The sequence below is a fragment of the Scatophagus argus genome, chromosome 3, assembly GCF_020382885.2.
Source record: "Scatophagus argus isolate fScaArg1 chromosome 3, fScaArg1.pri, whole genome shotgun sequence".
Classification (NCBI taxonomy): domain Eukaryota; kingdom Metazoa; phylum Chordata; class Actinopteri; family Scatophagidae; genus Scatophagus; species Scatophagus argus.
The window spans coordinates 9,197,168-9,215,225 of record NC_058495.1 but is presented as its reverse complement, the minus strand read 5'-3'; the positions used below and the strand labels follow the sequence as shown (position 1 = coordinate 9,215,225).

General features: G+C 42.2%; 1 protein-coding gene across 2 annotated transcripts; it reads left to right on the top strand.

Moving 5' to 3' along the window:
• The first annotated feature begins 1,608 nt into the window (after positions 1-1,608).
• LOC124056126 (mitogen-activated protein kinase kinase kinase 12-like) lies at positions 1,609-18,056 on the top strand. Of its 2 annotated transcripts, none has more exons than XM_046383250.1 (14): positions 1,609-2,173; positions 4,148-4,680; positions 6,953-7,136; positions 7,495-7,686; positions 8,214-8,372; positions 10,066-10,224; positions 10,471-10,579; positions 12,375-12,484; positions 12,673-12,789; positions 13,334-13,471; positions 13,917-14,649; positions 15,114-15,181; positions 15,500-15,800; positions 15,922-18,056. In XM_046383250.1, exons 2-14 carry the CDS (start codon positions 4,188-4,190, stop codon positions 16,006-16,008), a joined length of 2,850 nt encoding a protein of 949 aa, XP_046239206.1. In that variant the 5' UTR covers positions 1,609-2,173; positions 4,148-4,187; the 3' UTR covers positions 16,009-18,056. The 2 variants fall into 2 exon arrangements, with proteins under 2 accessions (XP_046239206.1, XP_046239207.1); XM_046383251.1 differs by having other exon boundaries at positions 1,610-2,173; positions 13,938-14,649.
• Positions 18,057-18,058: the final 2 nt, after the last annotated feature.

The window sequence follows — 18,058 nt, the reverse complement described above, 5'->3', positions numbered from 1 at the left end:
GAGTTTCTTCAGTTGAGAACTTAAAGTTGAAGTTCCATATGACTGTTAAATTAAAAGTTAAGCATCCAAATCTGCTGTCAAAAATTATTTTAGGAATGCAACAATTCTCTGACAGTGTCCCTAATTTTTCTAATGCTTTTTAAACCCCAAAAAGGTAGCTAAACATTTAACTAGTTGAAGGCCCATTATTATTTTGCTGCTGCTTTCTGTTTCCCCTCAGTGGGTCTAAAAGTATAGAGTTATAAAAAAAACCCTCATTTGTAATCATTCTATCTCAGAAAGAAACACGATACAAAGTGATCAGAAAGAAAAAAATGCTTATTTTCTTTTGGCAAGGCTTCAGGTGCAAGCAGGAGGCTGAGAATGACTGTTAAAAAAAAAGAAAAAGAAAAAGAAAGAAACAAAGAAAACAGGAATTTTTTTTTCCTAAATATAATTTCTCTGGAGGTATCCAGCTCAGTCAGTGCAGTGGTGTTTTTTTTTTCAGCAGAATTTCATAAAGCTCTGCAGAGAGAAGAAGAAGAAGGGGAGACGTTGAATACTTGTGTATCATGCCGGCTCGTCAGCCTCACATGGGTCGGTCTGCGCACTAGTTGGAGTTTCCCTACTGTCTACAAGCAGCACGATGAGGTCACTGTTAGGGTTTAAGCTCAGCATGAGCTTAATCTGGGAGATGAGGGCTGGATTTGGATTTAGCACTCAAAAAGGGTCACATACCATTTAGACTCAGTAAATACACTGCTCAGACATGGGATCCCCAGCTATTCAACAAACTCATGTCTTCCTCTGTGTCAGCCAAATAGTTTGACTTTTGGAGGATTCCCCAGTGTTGACAGTGATTTTATGCACTGACATCCGTTCATCACGCAGGACTTAAATATGTTAGCTGTGTGTGTGTGTGACTGGGGAGGAGTGAGTCCTATTTTGCTTTGTGTTGTACGTGAATCTAGAATAAATAGTGATTTATGGATTTTATTGTAGACATACAGGTCTGAAATTCTTCATCACTTTGGTAGGTTGGTTTTGTTTGAAAAGTTAAAATTCTTAATTTATGCCTTTGTGGTGCAGACCCTTGTGTGCGTGACCTGTATGCATGACGCACACATTAGTATAAACTTTACTAATTGCTGCATGGTGGCCAAGCCTTGGAAATATTACTCTGAAAATCAACTATTCTTAAACAAGGACTGAGGAAGATGAAGGCTGGCTATATTGCGTGTATTATGGGTCCTCAAACACACAAAATGAGATTTGTGATGAATGACAGTCGTGCAAATTAGTAGTGTGATATTTTATTTCAGTCAGGTTAATTGAAGTCGCTGAGGGAAACAAGTCACGCCTGGGGAAAGTCCCATTTAGGTCCTGTGCCGTCCCACTCTTGCTATGTGAGAAATGGGTCAGTAGAGATTGGAGATGATAATAATAAAAAGTGTCTCGCCGTCCTTCTTGCTTGCCCCTTCTGTGGCAGACGGGGCAGCGCACACAGATTATGCACCAATTGCACTGGATACGCAGGGAATTAATAGGGTTTGAAGGGATTTACACGGCGCTGTCCAGTCAAATGCTGCATGCTTTGGGGATGACATCATTTTTGATCACCTCACATACCGGCTGACCCCCCACCCTCCCGCCTCACTCGCTTGTAAACCCGTTTACCTGCGGTTGTCCCGCGTCTCACCGGACTGAGCTCGTCACAGCGCATTTCTTCTCTGATAGGAGGGCACCAACACTGCCTCCCTCCTTTCCTCCTCCTCCTCCCCATCCTCTCCTCTCCGGTCGTGTTTACTCTAGGTGAGATAGCCGTATAAATTCCTGAGTGTGCGCAGATCTCATCCTCAGAGGAGAATGGAAAAGAGGGAGGAGGTATAGGCGCAGGAAAACAAGCGAACCAAAGGGGAGCGTAGCTATAGCTGTGTTTACAGATCGTTAACGGGACAAACGCAGGAGAAAACGCAGACTGCCTGCCATCCAGGGCGGAGAAACCTTAGTGGATGCAGAGAGAGAGAGGAGGAGGAGGAGGAGGAGGAGGCTCGAGAAGAAGTGTGGATGCTGATTGTGCCGACAAAATCCAGGAAGGGACAATTATTAGCTGGTTAATATAAGTAATCATAAAGTATAAAGTGGAATAAGCTTTTGCGCTCACCGGCGATGGAGTTCAGCTGTCGACACTGAGGTAGGAAAACGTTTGTTCTACACTGGCAGCGTTTAGCCCGCGTCAGAAGCAGCAAGGAGAAGGCAGCCGGTCTCTAGCTGATCTAATCCCCAAACAACTCATCCTTTATTATTCAAATATAAATCGCAATACTGTGTTTGACTGGAACTCGAGTGTTGTCAGGGATGCACCGGGCTGTCTTAACCGCAGGAGGTGGGAGGAGAAGCGGTGATGCGCACAGGAAATCCCTCCGACACATCCACAATGCAGTGGCCTGTAACAGAGCGTAGCCTGCTCCCGCAGCTCCCGCAGCTGATACCTCCAAATAAATAAAGTGAGAGCCGGAGCAGGAGTATTAGCAGTACAGGATCAGTCGGATGTGAAGGATGTGTGATTATTCCAGTTTCAGACACCAGATGTGTCTCACTGCTCCGGTTTCTCCCTGCACACAAAATTATAATGAGGATGATTTTTCCAGACTTTGACTTTGACGGTTGTGGATTGGTTAATGAATCCTCCAGGTACTGCCTTGTCTTGTTTTGGGCATGATTTCTCTCTTCCGATTTTAATTTTGTAGATGGTGGTAAACAGCAATAGGTAGTGGGAACACGACACAGTGGGCCTCATACGTACGTCAGATGCACATTGCTTTTATTGTGAGTAATTGTCACAGTAGCCTGGTCGATATAAGAGTGTTAGTTGCGTGTAGACACATTTAGGCTCAGTAACCTTAACAGGACAGCAGATGTTAAGCGTCCCTCACACTGACTAGATGATAACCTTGGAAAGGAAACATCTGTTTGTACAACAACAGGATGATGCTGGTACTGTTAAGGATTTTGGTTTGTATAATTGTTTTTGCAAAGCAGGTAAAACCTCTTGCTGTCAGACTGTATCACTTGAAAAGGCTCTGACATGAAATAATGCATTTTCATTCTCTGCACAGCATGTATATGCTGTCCTCCTTGGAGAGATGACAAGCTTTGAGGAGGCTCGCAGACTTCTGTCATTATTATACAGCCATCATTTGATCTCATCCATTTTAATACACCAGTGCTATTGCTCGAGCAGGATGTAAATAACCAGCTGGGGCACCAGTCTGCCTACAGATCATTGGTTTGTTAATCATTACCATACTAAACCAAAAGGAATACTGTGTATGTAATATTCTGACTAAGAAGGGGGTCTTTATGTTTGCAGCACACTTCATCAAAGGTTGTCCTGAAAGCTTCAGCTTTCTTAGATTTATGACCCAGACAGGCTGCCCTTTGGTCCTTTGTCCACACGTCCTGAATCATGTTTCACATTCTAGTATTGATTTGATATCATATAATCAGGCTTTGTGACTCATAAGTTAGTGTCGTTGCTGTGATCACTAGGCACATGTAGAGTGATAACCACTTTACTCTTCACCTATATTTGATTTTACAAATTGCATCAGTGGTGCAACAAACAATAAAATGTCACTTCCGAGTTGTGGAGAATGTTAAATTTTAATGATATTTTGAATTATATGCAATCTTTTTTAAATAATATTTCTCTTCTGTGCTGATGGTGAACTCAGACTGATCTTGCATACTCTGTGATCCTTAGACCAACAAACCAATGAACAATCCTTAAAGTCTCTCTTTATAAAACGCTTCACTTCACTGTATTGGAGATAAAACAGAACAAAAAACTGACATGAGCCAGAGAAGTATAGAAGCTATGAATGTGCATTTCTTTGATACTGATCACAGCTCAAGGGAGATGTGCCTTTTTGTCTGTCTGCATTTACAGATAGTGCAGAACTGCATGGCTCCGATCTGGGCTTCTCTGAGTGCAGAACAGCAACTATAGCTAAAGGTTCTACTTACAGGGGACCAAAATAATCACCTTCCAGATGTGACTCAAATTTTGATTTGATTTATAACAATTTCCATCCTGTTTCTCTTTCTTCCTCTCTCCCTCTCTCTCTCTCTCTCTGTCTCTCTCTGTCTGTTTGATCTCGTCAAGGCTCCCAGTTCTCTAGTTGTTCTGATGACCACAGTCACTGATGGCGCTTGTTCACGAACCTCGTGCCCCCTCTCCTTCTCTGTCCGGCTTCAACACACCCCTCTCTGATCCTCCATCTTTTCGTCGTCTCGATGCTGAAACACCCTGCACCCCAGAAATGGACCTGACCCCGACCCAGTGCGTCCTTCGCAACGTCCTCTCCATAGACACCGGAGGTGCTGTTGAGCCTGGGGATGGAGGAGGAGAGGGTCAGAAAACTGGGCACAACCAGACGTCAGGCGAGGAACATCAAGAGCACTTTGCCAACAGTGTCCTGAAGCTCCATGAGCATGATGGGAGTCCTGGAAGGACAGAAGGAGAAGGCCAGGACCTGGACAGCAACGTGGTCAGGAGCCAGGCGGATGACGCCAGGCTACAATGCCAGTCTACCGGAGGGGGAGGGGGGTTTCTGGAGGGCTTGTTTGGTTGTCTGAGGCCTGTCTGGACTATGATTGGCAAAGCGTACTCCACAGAGCACAAACATGACCTTGATGGTAAGTCTAACACTTCATTGGAAACACTTAAACACATCTACATACAACACATCTGATACATACAGATATCAATGGCTGCTTTTAAAGGGGCAAGGCATAAGATAGATTGACTGTTGACTGTCGGGTCTCTTTCTCAGGTTGTCAGATTTGGGTGCTTTGGGTTGGTGGGTGAGGCTAGTCACCAACCCAAAGTGTCTGTATTTTACAAATATCCTACACATTGCACCTTTAATGGTTGCGCATCAACTAGCTCTAATGTGATTCCGGTCTGAATCTTTGATATGCTGATTAAATTATCCCAGCTGTTTAATGTAATTAAACAGTCAATAAAAATGACTCCCACAAAAGCCATGTTGTAAACAAACACTTACCTTGACGTGAAAGAGCTGCAGCCAGAGCGAGAGACTCTATCAAAGCTGCAAAGGGCTTCTTTTCCCCTGATATTTTCCCCCCATCCTTTGGCCTGTTTGTGCCAACCCCACCTTCTTCTCACTACAACCCCCCCCCAATGAAAGTAGCTCCCCATAACGTTGTGTTGTTTATGTCTGCAGCCACTACAATAGCGCAGGGCTCCCCTGGGACTCCTCTGCCAAATCTGCTTCATGAATTATGCATGGCCACGCTCTGACCCTGTGCCTCTCATCTCTATTAACGCAAACCTGACACACACGCACGCACGCACATGAGCACGCGCCCAGGGATTACTGCAGCACACATAAACACACCCACAAATAGAAACATTTAATATCTAGCCCTGACACAAATGCATAAAGTCAGATAAGATGCCAAAATCAAACTTGATAAAATAAATATAGCATCACACATCAGGCTTGAAGGCGGTGGATTAATATGTTTTCTTGTCTTTGTAGCCTGCTGATATTTTATCACCCGTTTGACTTCCATGTCTCCCCTCAGCTCCCCTCCTCCCTCCATCTCTCATTGTCTCCTTTCCTCTCCTTTTCATCCTGTGCTCTTATCACTCCCAGCCCATCTGCACCTCTTTGCTCCTCAGCATCACAGGGAGTCACACATACTGACGAGAGCAAAATGGATATTATAAAAGTGAAATAAATAGCGGTATTGCAACTGAATGCCTGTCTGTCACATCACAATGCTCTATTCTCAAGCTTTGACTGGAAGGCACAATGTAGCACAATAGAAAGCAGGAACATCGTCCATCCTTATTTGATTGTGAAGGACGGTGAGCTACTAGGTGATGCTCTACATTTCCTCAATGTTTCAGACCTGGAGTTATTTTGGTGTGTCACATGCAGCCTTATGTCTTTACATTTGAGGGGCTTATTAGGGACAGAGCCCTCACTCTGTAACTGGAGAGCATTAATCATTCATACCATCCTTATTAGTATGATAAATGCGTCTGAATCTTCTTTTCTGGGGTTCAGAACAGGCGCACTGCAGGCTGTATATTTTCTCTATATTAACAGTCTGTCTTCGGCCACATGGACCCCTGCCGACCCTTGGGGAATCCCCCTCCTTTCTTTCACACACAGCGCTACAACCACCACTACCATCACTACCCCTCCACCTCCCCATTAGCCATACAGCTACATTAGCAGCTCTCAAATCCCCTCCTTCTTCCAAACCACTCCTGAGTGTTGGACCCCTGTTTCGCGTCAGCCCCACAATGGCACTAATCAGGATTTAGGAGGCTGAGGGAGAATTACCCACAGGAGATTAGCACTTCCTGTCTGTCTGCCTGCACACCCCGAGTCTTAGGTTGAGGGGAGGTTCAACTGCCGAACAAGATATCAGCTCAGGCTCTGTGTTGACTGTGAGAGATGGGGCTTACAACAGGTTTTACTGTTACAAGTTTATTAGTGCAGAACAGCATACCCTGCTACCATGCTGTAGCATTTAGCCAAGTAAGCATATTTCCTTTCCTGCTGAGAGTTTGGTGCAGAAGATCAATACACACTCAATCTTCTAATCTAATTCTCGACAAGAAAGCAAATTAATGTATTTCCCAAAGTGTCAAACTATTCCTTTAAAGAATGAAGAATAAAGTATGTATCTAGACAAGAGGTAAAATGTCTACAGTAAAGCAAAATAAATCATCATCAACATCATATTATGAAATAATGAAAATAACAGATAAGGAATATGAGTTTGTAGCCAAGTTAGTGAGAATAACCTGCAATTGGTAAAGATTAATATGACAATCAATCTCTATTGTACGTATATCCATAACTGAAATGTTACTGTATCAATAAACTCGCTAATTACTTTCCCTGTGTCTTATCCCCAATCTCAGAGACATGGGAGGTCCCATTTGAGGAGATCTCTGACCTGCAGTGGGTGGGCAGTGGAGCCCAGGGTGCCGTCTTCCTGGGAAAACTGCACGGGCAGGAAGTGGCTGTCAAGAAAGTGCGGAACATCAAAGAGACGGACATCAAACACCTGCGCAAGCTCAAACATCCCAACATCATCACTTTCAAGTAAGTAGAAATTATCAGCAGGCTTATCAGATCATATGTCAGAGCATTGCTCTGAAATTGCAATTTTACATAGAATATGATGGATTTTTCACTTCATGAAGTAAAAGCTTTGTTGCCTACATGCCAGGTTTACTCTTGTCCCTTAAGAGCTTTTGAGTCTATTGTTTATTATGTTTTAATACAGTATGAAAAGGTTGTATGATTGTGAAATTTTCTCAACCCCAAAATAATCATGTAACATTTCAAATCACACTATAATGTAAAAAATGTCTATAAACTGGTAGTTTCAATTTTTCTGTTTATTGCTGGCAACTCTAATGAGTTCTGACCTAACATACATGCCTCTTTACATTCCCAGAGGTATTTGTACCCAGGCTCCATGTTACTGCATCATCATGGAGTACTGTGCCCAGGGACAGCTGTATGAGGTGCTGAGAGCAGGCAGGAAGATTCAGCCATCCTTGCTCATGGACTGGGCCATGGGCATCGCCGGGGGCATGAACTATCTTCATCTCCACAAGATCATCCACAGAGACCTCAAGTCGCCCAAGTGAGTTTTGCAGGACTGCTGAAAATTAAATGTGTGATTACAATTCTGTAATTAAAGTTTAAATGGTGATGTTAGAGCTAGAAGTTTAACTAGTAAAAGTATAATGCTGTGCAGGTGAGGATGAAGGTTTGTGTCCTTCTTTAATCTTTATCTGAGGTGATATGTCAGACATGGTCAGTGTGACTTGAATGAAAATTGGAGTGATGGTGAATAGTTTTGTTCCAACCTGTAGAACATTGGTTTCCTTAAACAAAGATTAGAGGTAAAACTAAACAGATATTTGGGTTTTCTCCTTTCCCATGTTTTTGATCACCTCGCAAATCCACAGATTTATCTTGTGACCTGCAGTAGGGTTCCTGAGCCACAGGTTGGGTCCTATTGCCTTACTCATTGCTGTACTGTACTAAATGTCTTACTCTGAAAAGCTCTATCTGCCCCACCACTGTTCAGGTTTCGACAGCAGCTGTCTTAACTGTTTTCACGAAGACGTGTTAATATAAACTTCAATGTTCAATGTTTCTTTCCAGCATGCTAATCACCTATGATGACTCTGTGAAGATTTCTGATTTCGGCACATCCAAAGAGCTCAGTGACAAGAGCACCAAAATGTCCTTTGCTGGTACGGTGGCCTGGATGGCTCCGGAGGTCATCCGCAACGAACCTGTCTCAGAGAAGGTGGATATTTGGTAGGTCAACCTTTGCAATTTGCCCTTTTGGTTTGTCTTATCCGTCATAGAATCTCATTAGCTAGAGCCTACTGAAGTATAGAGCACAGGATCTGGTTTCCAGAAAATCTATTCAGTGTTATGTGTTATGTATCATCTCTCATTACATGAAATTCTATAGGGCCCCTGCCATATCCGATGGGTTGCCCTGTGTTAAGCCCTGATCTCTTCCATTACATTCACCTCTCTCCATCCTACATCCCTCCATCACTTTTGCTCTTCGTCCTGAAAGGAACGCTGGCTAATTTAATAATTGATTTGCCAGATGCTGCAGTGCTCAGGAGAGGCTGGAGTAACCTTCTGCGCCTGCCGATTGTCTGGCCTGGAGCCAGCAGTGCATTAGCAGAGAAAGTGAAAATAGGATTAAAAAGCTTTTGATGTGAAAAGAAAGCAAAGCGTGGGTGTATACTGTACAGTTTTGTTTAACTGTATGTAAATTGTGTAGTAATCCACACCACGGAAGAGATTGGTAAAGTTTTAGCTTGTAAGGATTCATTTTTGTTTTGTGCTGACATATTTTCCCTGCTGGTACTACAGATTGTCATGCAAGGACTACAGTAAAATAGCTACAGGTAGAATTTAACATCTTGACAAACACAGATTAACAAATGTGCATTGCCTCGAAATCAGGTGTCGCTTCCTGTGCTGTCACAACTCATAATCAAGGAGATGGAGAAAAAAAATATACATTTAAATGCAACATCTCACACACACACACCCCCTCTCAATGCTGCACGTGATGCTATTAGAACCTTGGATACTGTACATGGTCACCACGGCAACCCAGAGAGTCATCGACAACACGCTTTGCTTAGTTACCGTCCCCATGGGTGCTGCTCTCTTGCTCTCCTCACAAACAAACGTAGAGCTGAAGCTCATCAATGAAGCACTGAACTGCAGCAAAATAAAACACGTTTTGACAAAAATCAGATTTTTTTTCCTTCCACAATCGTGGTACGTATACGTATGTACGTATATTTTGGCCAGTACCAGAGTAACTGTTAAGCATTCATTAAGGGTATAGTACATAACGTTACCAAATTAACATGTCTAAAAATGACTTGACCATTGTTATATATTTTGTTGACTTCCAACAGTGTTCACACCCAGAGAAATCCATGATTGACTCCATTCAAAGGTTTAGTGCATTTCATTACATTATATAACTTAGAGCTTGTGGGAGAGTCCGAGAATGAGAGAGGACGTGACTGACAGTCATGTGAATCAAATTTTAAGACATTATCTCATCCATGGACATTTCTGTCTGAGTCACTTCAGATAGATCTTCGTCAGCAATGGTAGTTGTTTAACATCGAAGACAACAGCTCCCGTGATCCCAGGCTACATCATACAATCCATTTTGAGACCCTGAGCTGCAGAAATTACATTCTGTGTTAACAGCAGTGACAACATTTTCATAGCATCTGATTAAACCTTGGTAATAATGAGTTTAAGCTACCAAAGACTGCTCAGAAGCCATTAGCATCAAAGCCTTTATAAAGTTTCCATCAGATATTATGGTTGTGGTAATCTAAATCTCAATATTTATTTCCGAAAAGTTAAAAGTGTGACATTTCAGTCAGGCTTCTTTTTATTGCCTCACTTCGCATCTTTATCACCACGTTTGAACATATTATGCCACATCTCTGTGTAGGTCCTTCGGCGTCGTGCTGTGGGAGATGCTGACAGGAGAGGTGCCCTATAAGGACGTGGACTCCTCTGCTATCATCTGGGGAGTGGGCAACAACAGTCTGCAGCTGCCCGTGCCTGATAGCTGTCCCGACAGCTTCAAGCTGCTCCTGAGGCAATGCTGGTGAGCAGATGGGAGGGGAGGAGGTAGAGAGAAAGATGCAGGAAAGAAGAATGTTATGTAAAATGACAGTCGAAGCATCACCTTTAAGAGAGTATGATAATGTTAGAAGTTTTAAGAAGGGTGAGAGTGTGAAAGTCAGAAAGAAAGAAAAATGTAAAAAGATATTTTAGAAGGAAGGAAAGGTGAGGAGGAGAGGAAATCTTCCGTGTCCCTTTTATTCCTGACATTTGTTTAAATTGTTCACAGGAACTGCAAACCAAGAAACAGGCCTTCCTTCCGGCAGATCCTCCTGCATCTGGATATCGCGTCAGCAGATATCCTATCGACTCCACAGGAAACTTACTTTCAGTCTCAGGTAAGTTTCCTCTATCTCTGTCAACAGGACCAAATCAAAAGCTGCTAAATTTTATTCTGTTTATTTATTAGTTTTTTTTAAAATGTTTATCAGTTCTAGTTTAGTCTAGGAGAAGAAATCAAAATCTTGTTTGCACACTACATGTGGAATTAAGGGACAATAGAAGTGAGAACTGTCATTTTCTCAATTCTCCCTTGTCAGTTAAATACAAAATAGACAGTGGATCAGATAAGCATGAGCTCTTAATGTCGCTTAGTAAAAAACCTCCTGTCAACAGCAGCCAGTATCATTTTAGTCATTTTGCTGTCGCACCATCGCCTTTTGTTTCCAGTCTGCTGGTGTAACTACAGGCAGTGCAGAGTGTGCAGCTGCTCTGGGGCCCCAGGCCTCCTGGGAGCCCACTAATAATACCTGTGCTCTCAGTCACAACATATTGTTGTTGGTTCCTTGGTCTTTGTGCCTTATCACATATGAGTGCTGATTTGTGGTCTAAAAAAGAACCTTTTTCATCCCCCCCATCATATCAAAGCATGATGGAGAAGGTCTGCGCGATGGAGCAGGAGGGTGTGTGTGTGTTACTCCCTGTGATAGCGTGGGGGATGGGGGGGCATGACAAATACGTTAGACTGCTGCAAACCCAAACAGATGAAGGACAGGAGATTTAGAAGAAAGAGTATAATTGTGTGGAGGATGTGTTTACTCAGCCATGCAGAACCACATATCCATTTAGAACTCATCCATGTATAAATATGAGACACGCTTGTGCACAAAAACACACAAAATGAATACTATTTTATTTCATTTTCGCACTGCTGCCTCCAACATCTCTATGTCACGATGCAACATACAAACCTCTTTCACTCTCTCCACTTATCCTTGATCCTTTATTTCTCTACCCCCCACAGCCCTCCCCAGTTTCTCTCCTCTCTGCCCTATAATGGATTTTTCTTGTGACGTTAGAAAAAAGTATTTGCTGCTGGAGTGTATTGATTGCTTTAATGGCAGGGAGCAGAGAGCAAAGAGAGTGGAGAAAGAGGGGACCGGAGACACACAGAGGAGTACACACAGAGTCCATTAGCTTAATAAGAACAGCATCAGCCATGCACAGACAGAAATATACACGCATACAACTTGTGGTACACGCACATGCATGTGTGTGCACACAGTCATTTATCTGACTTCCTTTGTCCTTTGATATGACAGGTATCAGATAACACCTGTCACGCTCCACTGTGCAAAAGAAAATACCCACGCTGCATTTTTTTGTGCTCGTGTCATGTCAGTTCATGTTCAGTTTCACTCCATGTTTGTTGATTGTCATATGACAGCTTAATGGGTTTTGCTTCGATGATACACATGAACCTCTGCAAATTAAGAGCTTTTTTTAATTTTTTATCAAGATCAAGGTGCAATGAAGTTTATTCTCAATATTAGTATCACATATTGTTAATATTCTCACTCAAGTCCAGTCATACTTTGTTATTCCAATGGAAAAAAGAGGAGTGTCAGCATTTTCTAAATGTAAATGTCAAAACAAAACACACAACGTACAAAGTGATACAGAGATAGAGGTCGTATCATATTGGTGGCAGAGGTATTAGTAGTAGAATTATTGATTGTAGTAGAAATGGTTGAAGATGCAAAACACTAAAATAATCTGAACTCACAGACGTCTTTTTATTTGTACCTGTAAAGTGGTAAAATGTTACGTTAATGTGCTGTAAGTATCAGTATAGTACAGTAACATAATGTGGTTGATGTACTGTGATGGATGTGTCTTTATGTGTCTTGCCAGGTGGAATGGAGGGACGAGGTGAGACACCACTTTGAGAAGATCAAGTCTGAGGGGACGTGTCTTCACAGGTTGGACGAGGAGCTGATCAAACGACGAAGAGAAGAACTCAGGTTAGCAAAGAAGTTGTAACATGAACACACAAATAGAATGAACACCATGAAATACAGATGAGGAGATGCATAGAAAATATCTCCACCACAAACAAAGACATCAGGGTAAGCTTGAGAAGCCTGTATACTTATGATGGCAGAAGATAAATGTATTGATGTCCTGCTCATTTTTCGCTCTTTGCGTGCAGACACGCGCTGGACATCCGGGAGCACTACGAGAGGAAACTGGAAAGAGCCAACAATCTCTATATGGAGCTCAACGCCATCATGCTGCAGCTGGAGATCAAAGAGAAAGAACTGCATAAGTATGAAAACTGCCACTGACTGCCACAAGTTTTTATGTTTTATTGTTTTACAACATTGAATGTAATTTGGCTTTTAAGATACCGATGGACTTAAAAATACTCTTTCATGTCAAAGTAAAAATAGGTTTCCACAAAGTGATCTAAATTAATTAAAAGCATAGAATACAAAATATATGTCTGCATAAGTAATGCCACGTTGCATTGGCAGTCTGACTGAAAAGCCTTTTTCAATTTGAGCCAAAGGTGACACAGTAATGACTAGAAATCAGGTAGACGTGGTTGAGCATAGTGTAGTCACTTTCTAGTTACTGCAAAATGTATTGCACTCTAACAACAGGAAAACGAGGGTTGCAATCATTCAAATACTTTGCTACTAATAGCTTTACCGAACAACATTGGTTAAGAGCATGGAAAAGTTCATCTTTAATGTGAAGTGAATGGCCATTACATCTAGTCACACAGGGCCATTGCATGTAACAAACTGCTATGCCAAGTATGCACTGACATCCATTAAACAAGTACTTGCTTTGTATTAAAACATCAGGCGGGAGCAGTCACTGGACAAGAAGTACCCGGGCTGCTTTAAGCACCACAGCTCCAGACAGTCAGCCTCCTCCAACTCGATGGAGAAACTCATGAAGAAACGCAACGTGCCGCAGAAACTGCCCTCACACAGCAAGAGGTGAGACGACAAGGAGTTATCTACATTTTGAGCATTCAGCATACACCCGTGGATGGTTTGATCAAGTTGCTCTCCAGCCACCACATCACTTTGGCACACTGCTGAGCTGGGTGACATTTTCCTTTATTACCATGAGGGAGGCCAATGTAGTTTATTTTGAGTGCCTCCTGTAAACACTGACCTATGGCTGTAAATACTCATTAGCACACCTACTCTACAACTGAAAATAGTCCCCAACAAGTATACTATTTACTCCTGTTTGAGTAATGTTTGCTAAAAACTGATTCCTGTATTTAGTATTTAACCTTTTTAAAACAACATTTTACTTTTTAATTAAAAAAAAGTAATAATTTTTTAGATTACATGTTAATCTGTTAAATGCTCAGTAGGATGAGAGCCACAGCCAGTGACGTTTTTTTTTTTTCCCCCCTTCTTTTGTTATCAGTTCTGCTCCTGTCCTTTTCAGGCCAGACCTACTGAAGTCAGAGGTCATCCTACCCAAACTAGACTCTTCCATGACCCAGGTCACAATCCCCAACAAGGGTTCCACCTCACCAGGCCGCTCACGACGAGGAAAACCCCGCTACAGGAAGGCCGGTAAAGGTAGCACCGGGGACTTGGCTCAGCTGAAAGCCACTCTCTCCTCTTCATTAGCCATGGTCAACTCCACCACATCTGTTCCTAGCAGCAAGCAGCGTCTGGACCCCAGTGCAGCCCTCAGGGGCCTGCAGCATGATCTGCTGCTGAAGAAAATGTACTCTTCAAGCCCGGATCTCATTTCAACCACCTTGGAGGCTGAAGGCCGGAGGAAGGGGCAGGTCAGGCCAGGGTTGGACAGAGCGGGCAGCCAAAGCGCCTCAGCTGGGCTCGGAGAGAGTAGAAGGACTGGAGGGCAGGAGGAGGGGCCAGATGTGGGTGTGGGGACTGATGATCTAGCGGAAACACCTCCACGCAGTGACACACCCAGTGAGGATGCAGCTTCCATTCCGTTCTCCAGTAGCCCTGACTCGCCGTGTGGCAGGGGAGCGACTGCAGGGAGGGCGTCTGTGCTCGGGAATCCTCGTGTTTCCCACGAGGGCGAGGAGAAGGAGGACGGGACGGTGATCACGCGCTCACCCAGAAGTCAACGCCTCACACCTGCAGCACTGCTCTACAGGGCAGCTGTCACACGCAGTCAGGTGAGACTAACAGTCTAATTGTGAATTAAAAGATTAAAAAAAGAATTAAAAGAGAACTAAAATTAATTAGTGAAAGGCTTTGGGGAAATCAGACCTTTCATTTTTTTTTGCCAGTAAAACAACATACACTGAGCACAATATTTTACTTTTTTGTCTCCATCTTAACTGAACCTGCTGTACAATCCAGAGAGATAGAGATAGAGATGTCAAACAAAGGAAAAATGCCATGCCATACTATTTTTGTGTCACTGAAATCCTGATAGTATCTACTTGGCTGAATATATTCTGCCAAATATAATCACCATCTCTCTATTAAGTACAGTACAAATTTTTATAGATACGTAGAAAGACTAGATTAAAGTGTTTAAGTACATGGCTATTAATTAGTAGTTAATTGCTTAATTTGTGTGCATAGTCACTGGGAAATACTGAGGTTTCATACATACTGTTACTTTTCTCCAAAGAGACGTGGAGTGTCATCAGAGGAAGAAGAAGGAGAGGTAGACAGTGAAGTGGAGTTGCCAAGAAGAAGGTAAGAATTAAATAATTATCAAATACCTACTCTAGTCACATTTTTATCTGTGTATCCATACAAAACACTTGATATGTTCATTTTCCCGACACAAATCCAAAATGACATATTGAAACCCTCTCACATCTATGGTACATCCACACACGTTACAGCTTATTTAGTCTGATTAGATGTCATTGTTTGAACATTAGCAATAGTTATGCTAGTGTGAGACTTATTAACTTATAACACAATCTTGAATAAACCTTTTAATATACAACAAGTCAGTAATAGTCAATATACTGTATATGTACTCTCTCCTAATGTATTCCCATTCAGGCGTCCTGTGACCATGACCAAGTGTCAGTCACTGTCCACCTTCAGCTCAGAGAACTTGTCGGTCTCGGACGGCGAGGAGGGAAACACCACCGACCATTCCCACAGCGGCACGCCAGACGTGGTCAGCACCAACACAGACGAGCGTCTGGACGACAAGAGCGATGACCTGCTGTCTCAGGGCTCGGAGATTCCCGCCGACCCATCTGACCCCACCCAGCTGGGCTCTGACGGGTTGTCTGAGAAGGAAGCTATTCTTCGACAAGTCAAGACCCAACTTGCTAGTAATGACCATACTTACGAGGTAGGCTGCAGAGAGGGAATGAAGGGGAATACATGATATGGATAGATATATAGAGGCATACAAAGAGTCTCCTTGCTGTTCTAACTCAAATTAATAATTTATTGTTTTTCCTCCAAATTAGGGCCTGTATGATGACTCTGACTGTGACAGTGCAGAGCTGGACCATTCAGGCAGCGCAGAGCCCAGCCAACCTCCAAACAACTGGTGAAAATCTGACACCTGAGCCCACTCGAACACTGGCAGATCCAGTCTGTGAATGCCTCTTTGATTCATACAGACCACAGAATACAGAAAGTCCTTATCAGGGACATTGCAGAGAGGCAGGAAATGAAGGCCAATGTCCTTCATCACAAGCAGGAACACAAAAGAAATCCTTGGTGAGAGTTCTCAAAAAATATCCTGGAAAATTCAACTATTCCTTTAGAGATGAAAGCGCCACATTGATGTGAAACTGAAATGGGACATTAGCCACACTGAAGGTTAACAGCAGCTCCAGTCCCTCCATAGCCGCTGGCCCAAGATGAGCTTTGCAAAAAACACTTCAAATGACACCTCAGCGACAGAGGTCTCGGTCGGAGGCCACCTACTCGATTGTCTTTTCTCATCTCTGAAGTCAATTTGTATTTGTTTTTTCATCGTCATCAAAATGTGTCATGTTATTTCACATCATGAAATCCCATCAGGGCTTTCATTTTATCTTATTGTTTCCGTTGTCAACGTGACTGTGACAGCCACTGATGTTGCTGCTTGCACTTAACTGATGAAATGTACAATTTCCTCATGATCATCGTGTCATACTGGATCTCCTCTCAAAACGTTATGCACTGAATAATTTATTGTTATTTTACAATATGAAGTCATCGATCAAAAACAATGTTTACAGTTGTCATTTGTGTTTACATTTTTTATTTATATTTGTGTCATAGATTTTGTTTTCCTTTTCTACTCCTGTTTTAACAAATGTAAATATGTGATGTTGTAAAATGAACAAATTTTTTAAAATGTGAGATTATATAATTTAAAGGTGCTGATGTTTCTAATTAGGTGGCGCTACTCTGTTTGAACCTCAAAAAAAAGCTTATGGTAGTAGAATGTACTGTAGCTGCTCTTCATGTCTGAGCATCAAAATACAGATAAAAGAGGAAAAGAGTGAACAATGAAAAAGCAATATGTCTGCTCTGGTATTGTTTGACCCTGTCACAGGTCAAAAGAACCACAGTTGAGTTCATTCAGGGCAGACAGGCTTTTTTGTAGTAGTATTGCAGTGTCTATTGTATTAAAATGCAATACCAGTTTGAAAATCCCTTTGTGAGCATCAGTGGGTGTATATAGCATCAGAGGAGCATGCTTGTGGAAGTGCAGACAGCCTATTGATTGCTGTTTGACTCAGATCAAAATGAAATAGTAGATCTATCCACAAATGAAAATAATGCAACAAAATTAAGATTGTAGGTTTCTGGCAGACATTGAAAGACTCCAGTTTACTGACTGAAGGCATGTGGTTGACAGGGACACAAACACCAAAATAGATCTTGGAACCACTGTAAAATAAAATTGCATTTATGGTTTTCTTCTCTGACCTAATTCAAACTTTGCCAACAATCTGGCTCACATCATATGACAGAAATTATGTTGGGGTGGGGCTGGGTGACCGAAAACTTTATACCTCAAATTATCAGCTTTTCTTGCCTACTTGTAAAAGGTTAACATTTACAAATCCATTTTTTTACAGAAAGGTTATTCACCACATGAAATTTTGTCCAAGTTATTCACTAATGCAGCTAGGCACCTTCATAATGGACAGTATGATACATAAAACTCTGGTTTTCATGTACTTGTGGCCCTTGACAAGCTTTCTTGTGTGCACATGGATCAATCTGACTGTTCAACAGCACACCTTGTTTTATTAATTTATGACTGATCAGGTTCCATTCAATAAGCTAGAAATGGCAGCTTGTTTTAGTATTTTTTTTTAAACTGGTGTTAAGTTTTAACTTTAAGTTTCTCAATAATTTTAAATCGATTGCACCCCCATGATTTTAAGCAAGAAATCCTCCAGCAGGATGAAAATGTTGCCAAAAGCAAACCTACTGCCCTCTAGTGTCTCGACCGTGGAGGTACTTATGTTTCCCATAATGCTGACCAAAACAATCCTGTATGAACTGAAACGTTTGCTTTTTATACTGCATTATTGTAACTGTACAATAAATATATTTAAGAAACAATTTAAAATAAAATCAAACCAGTAAAATCTCAGT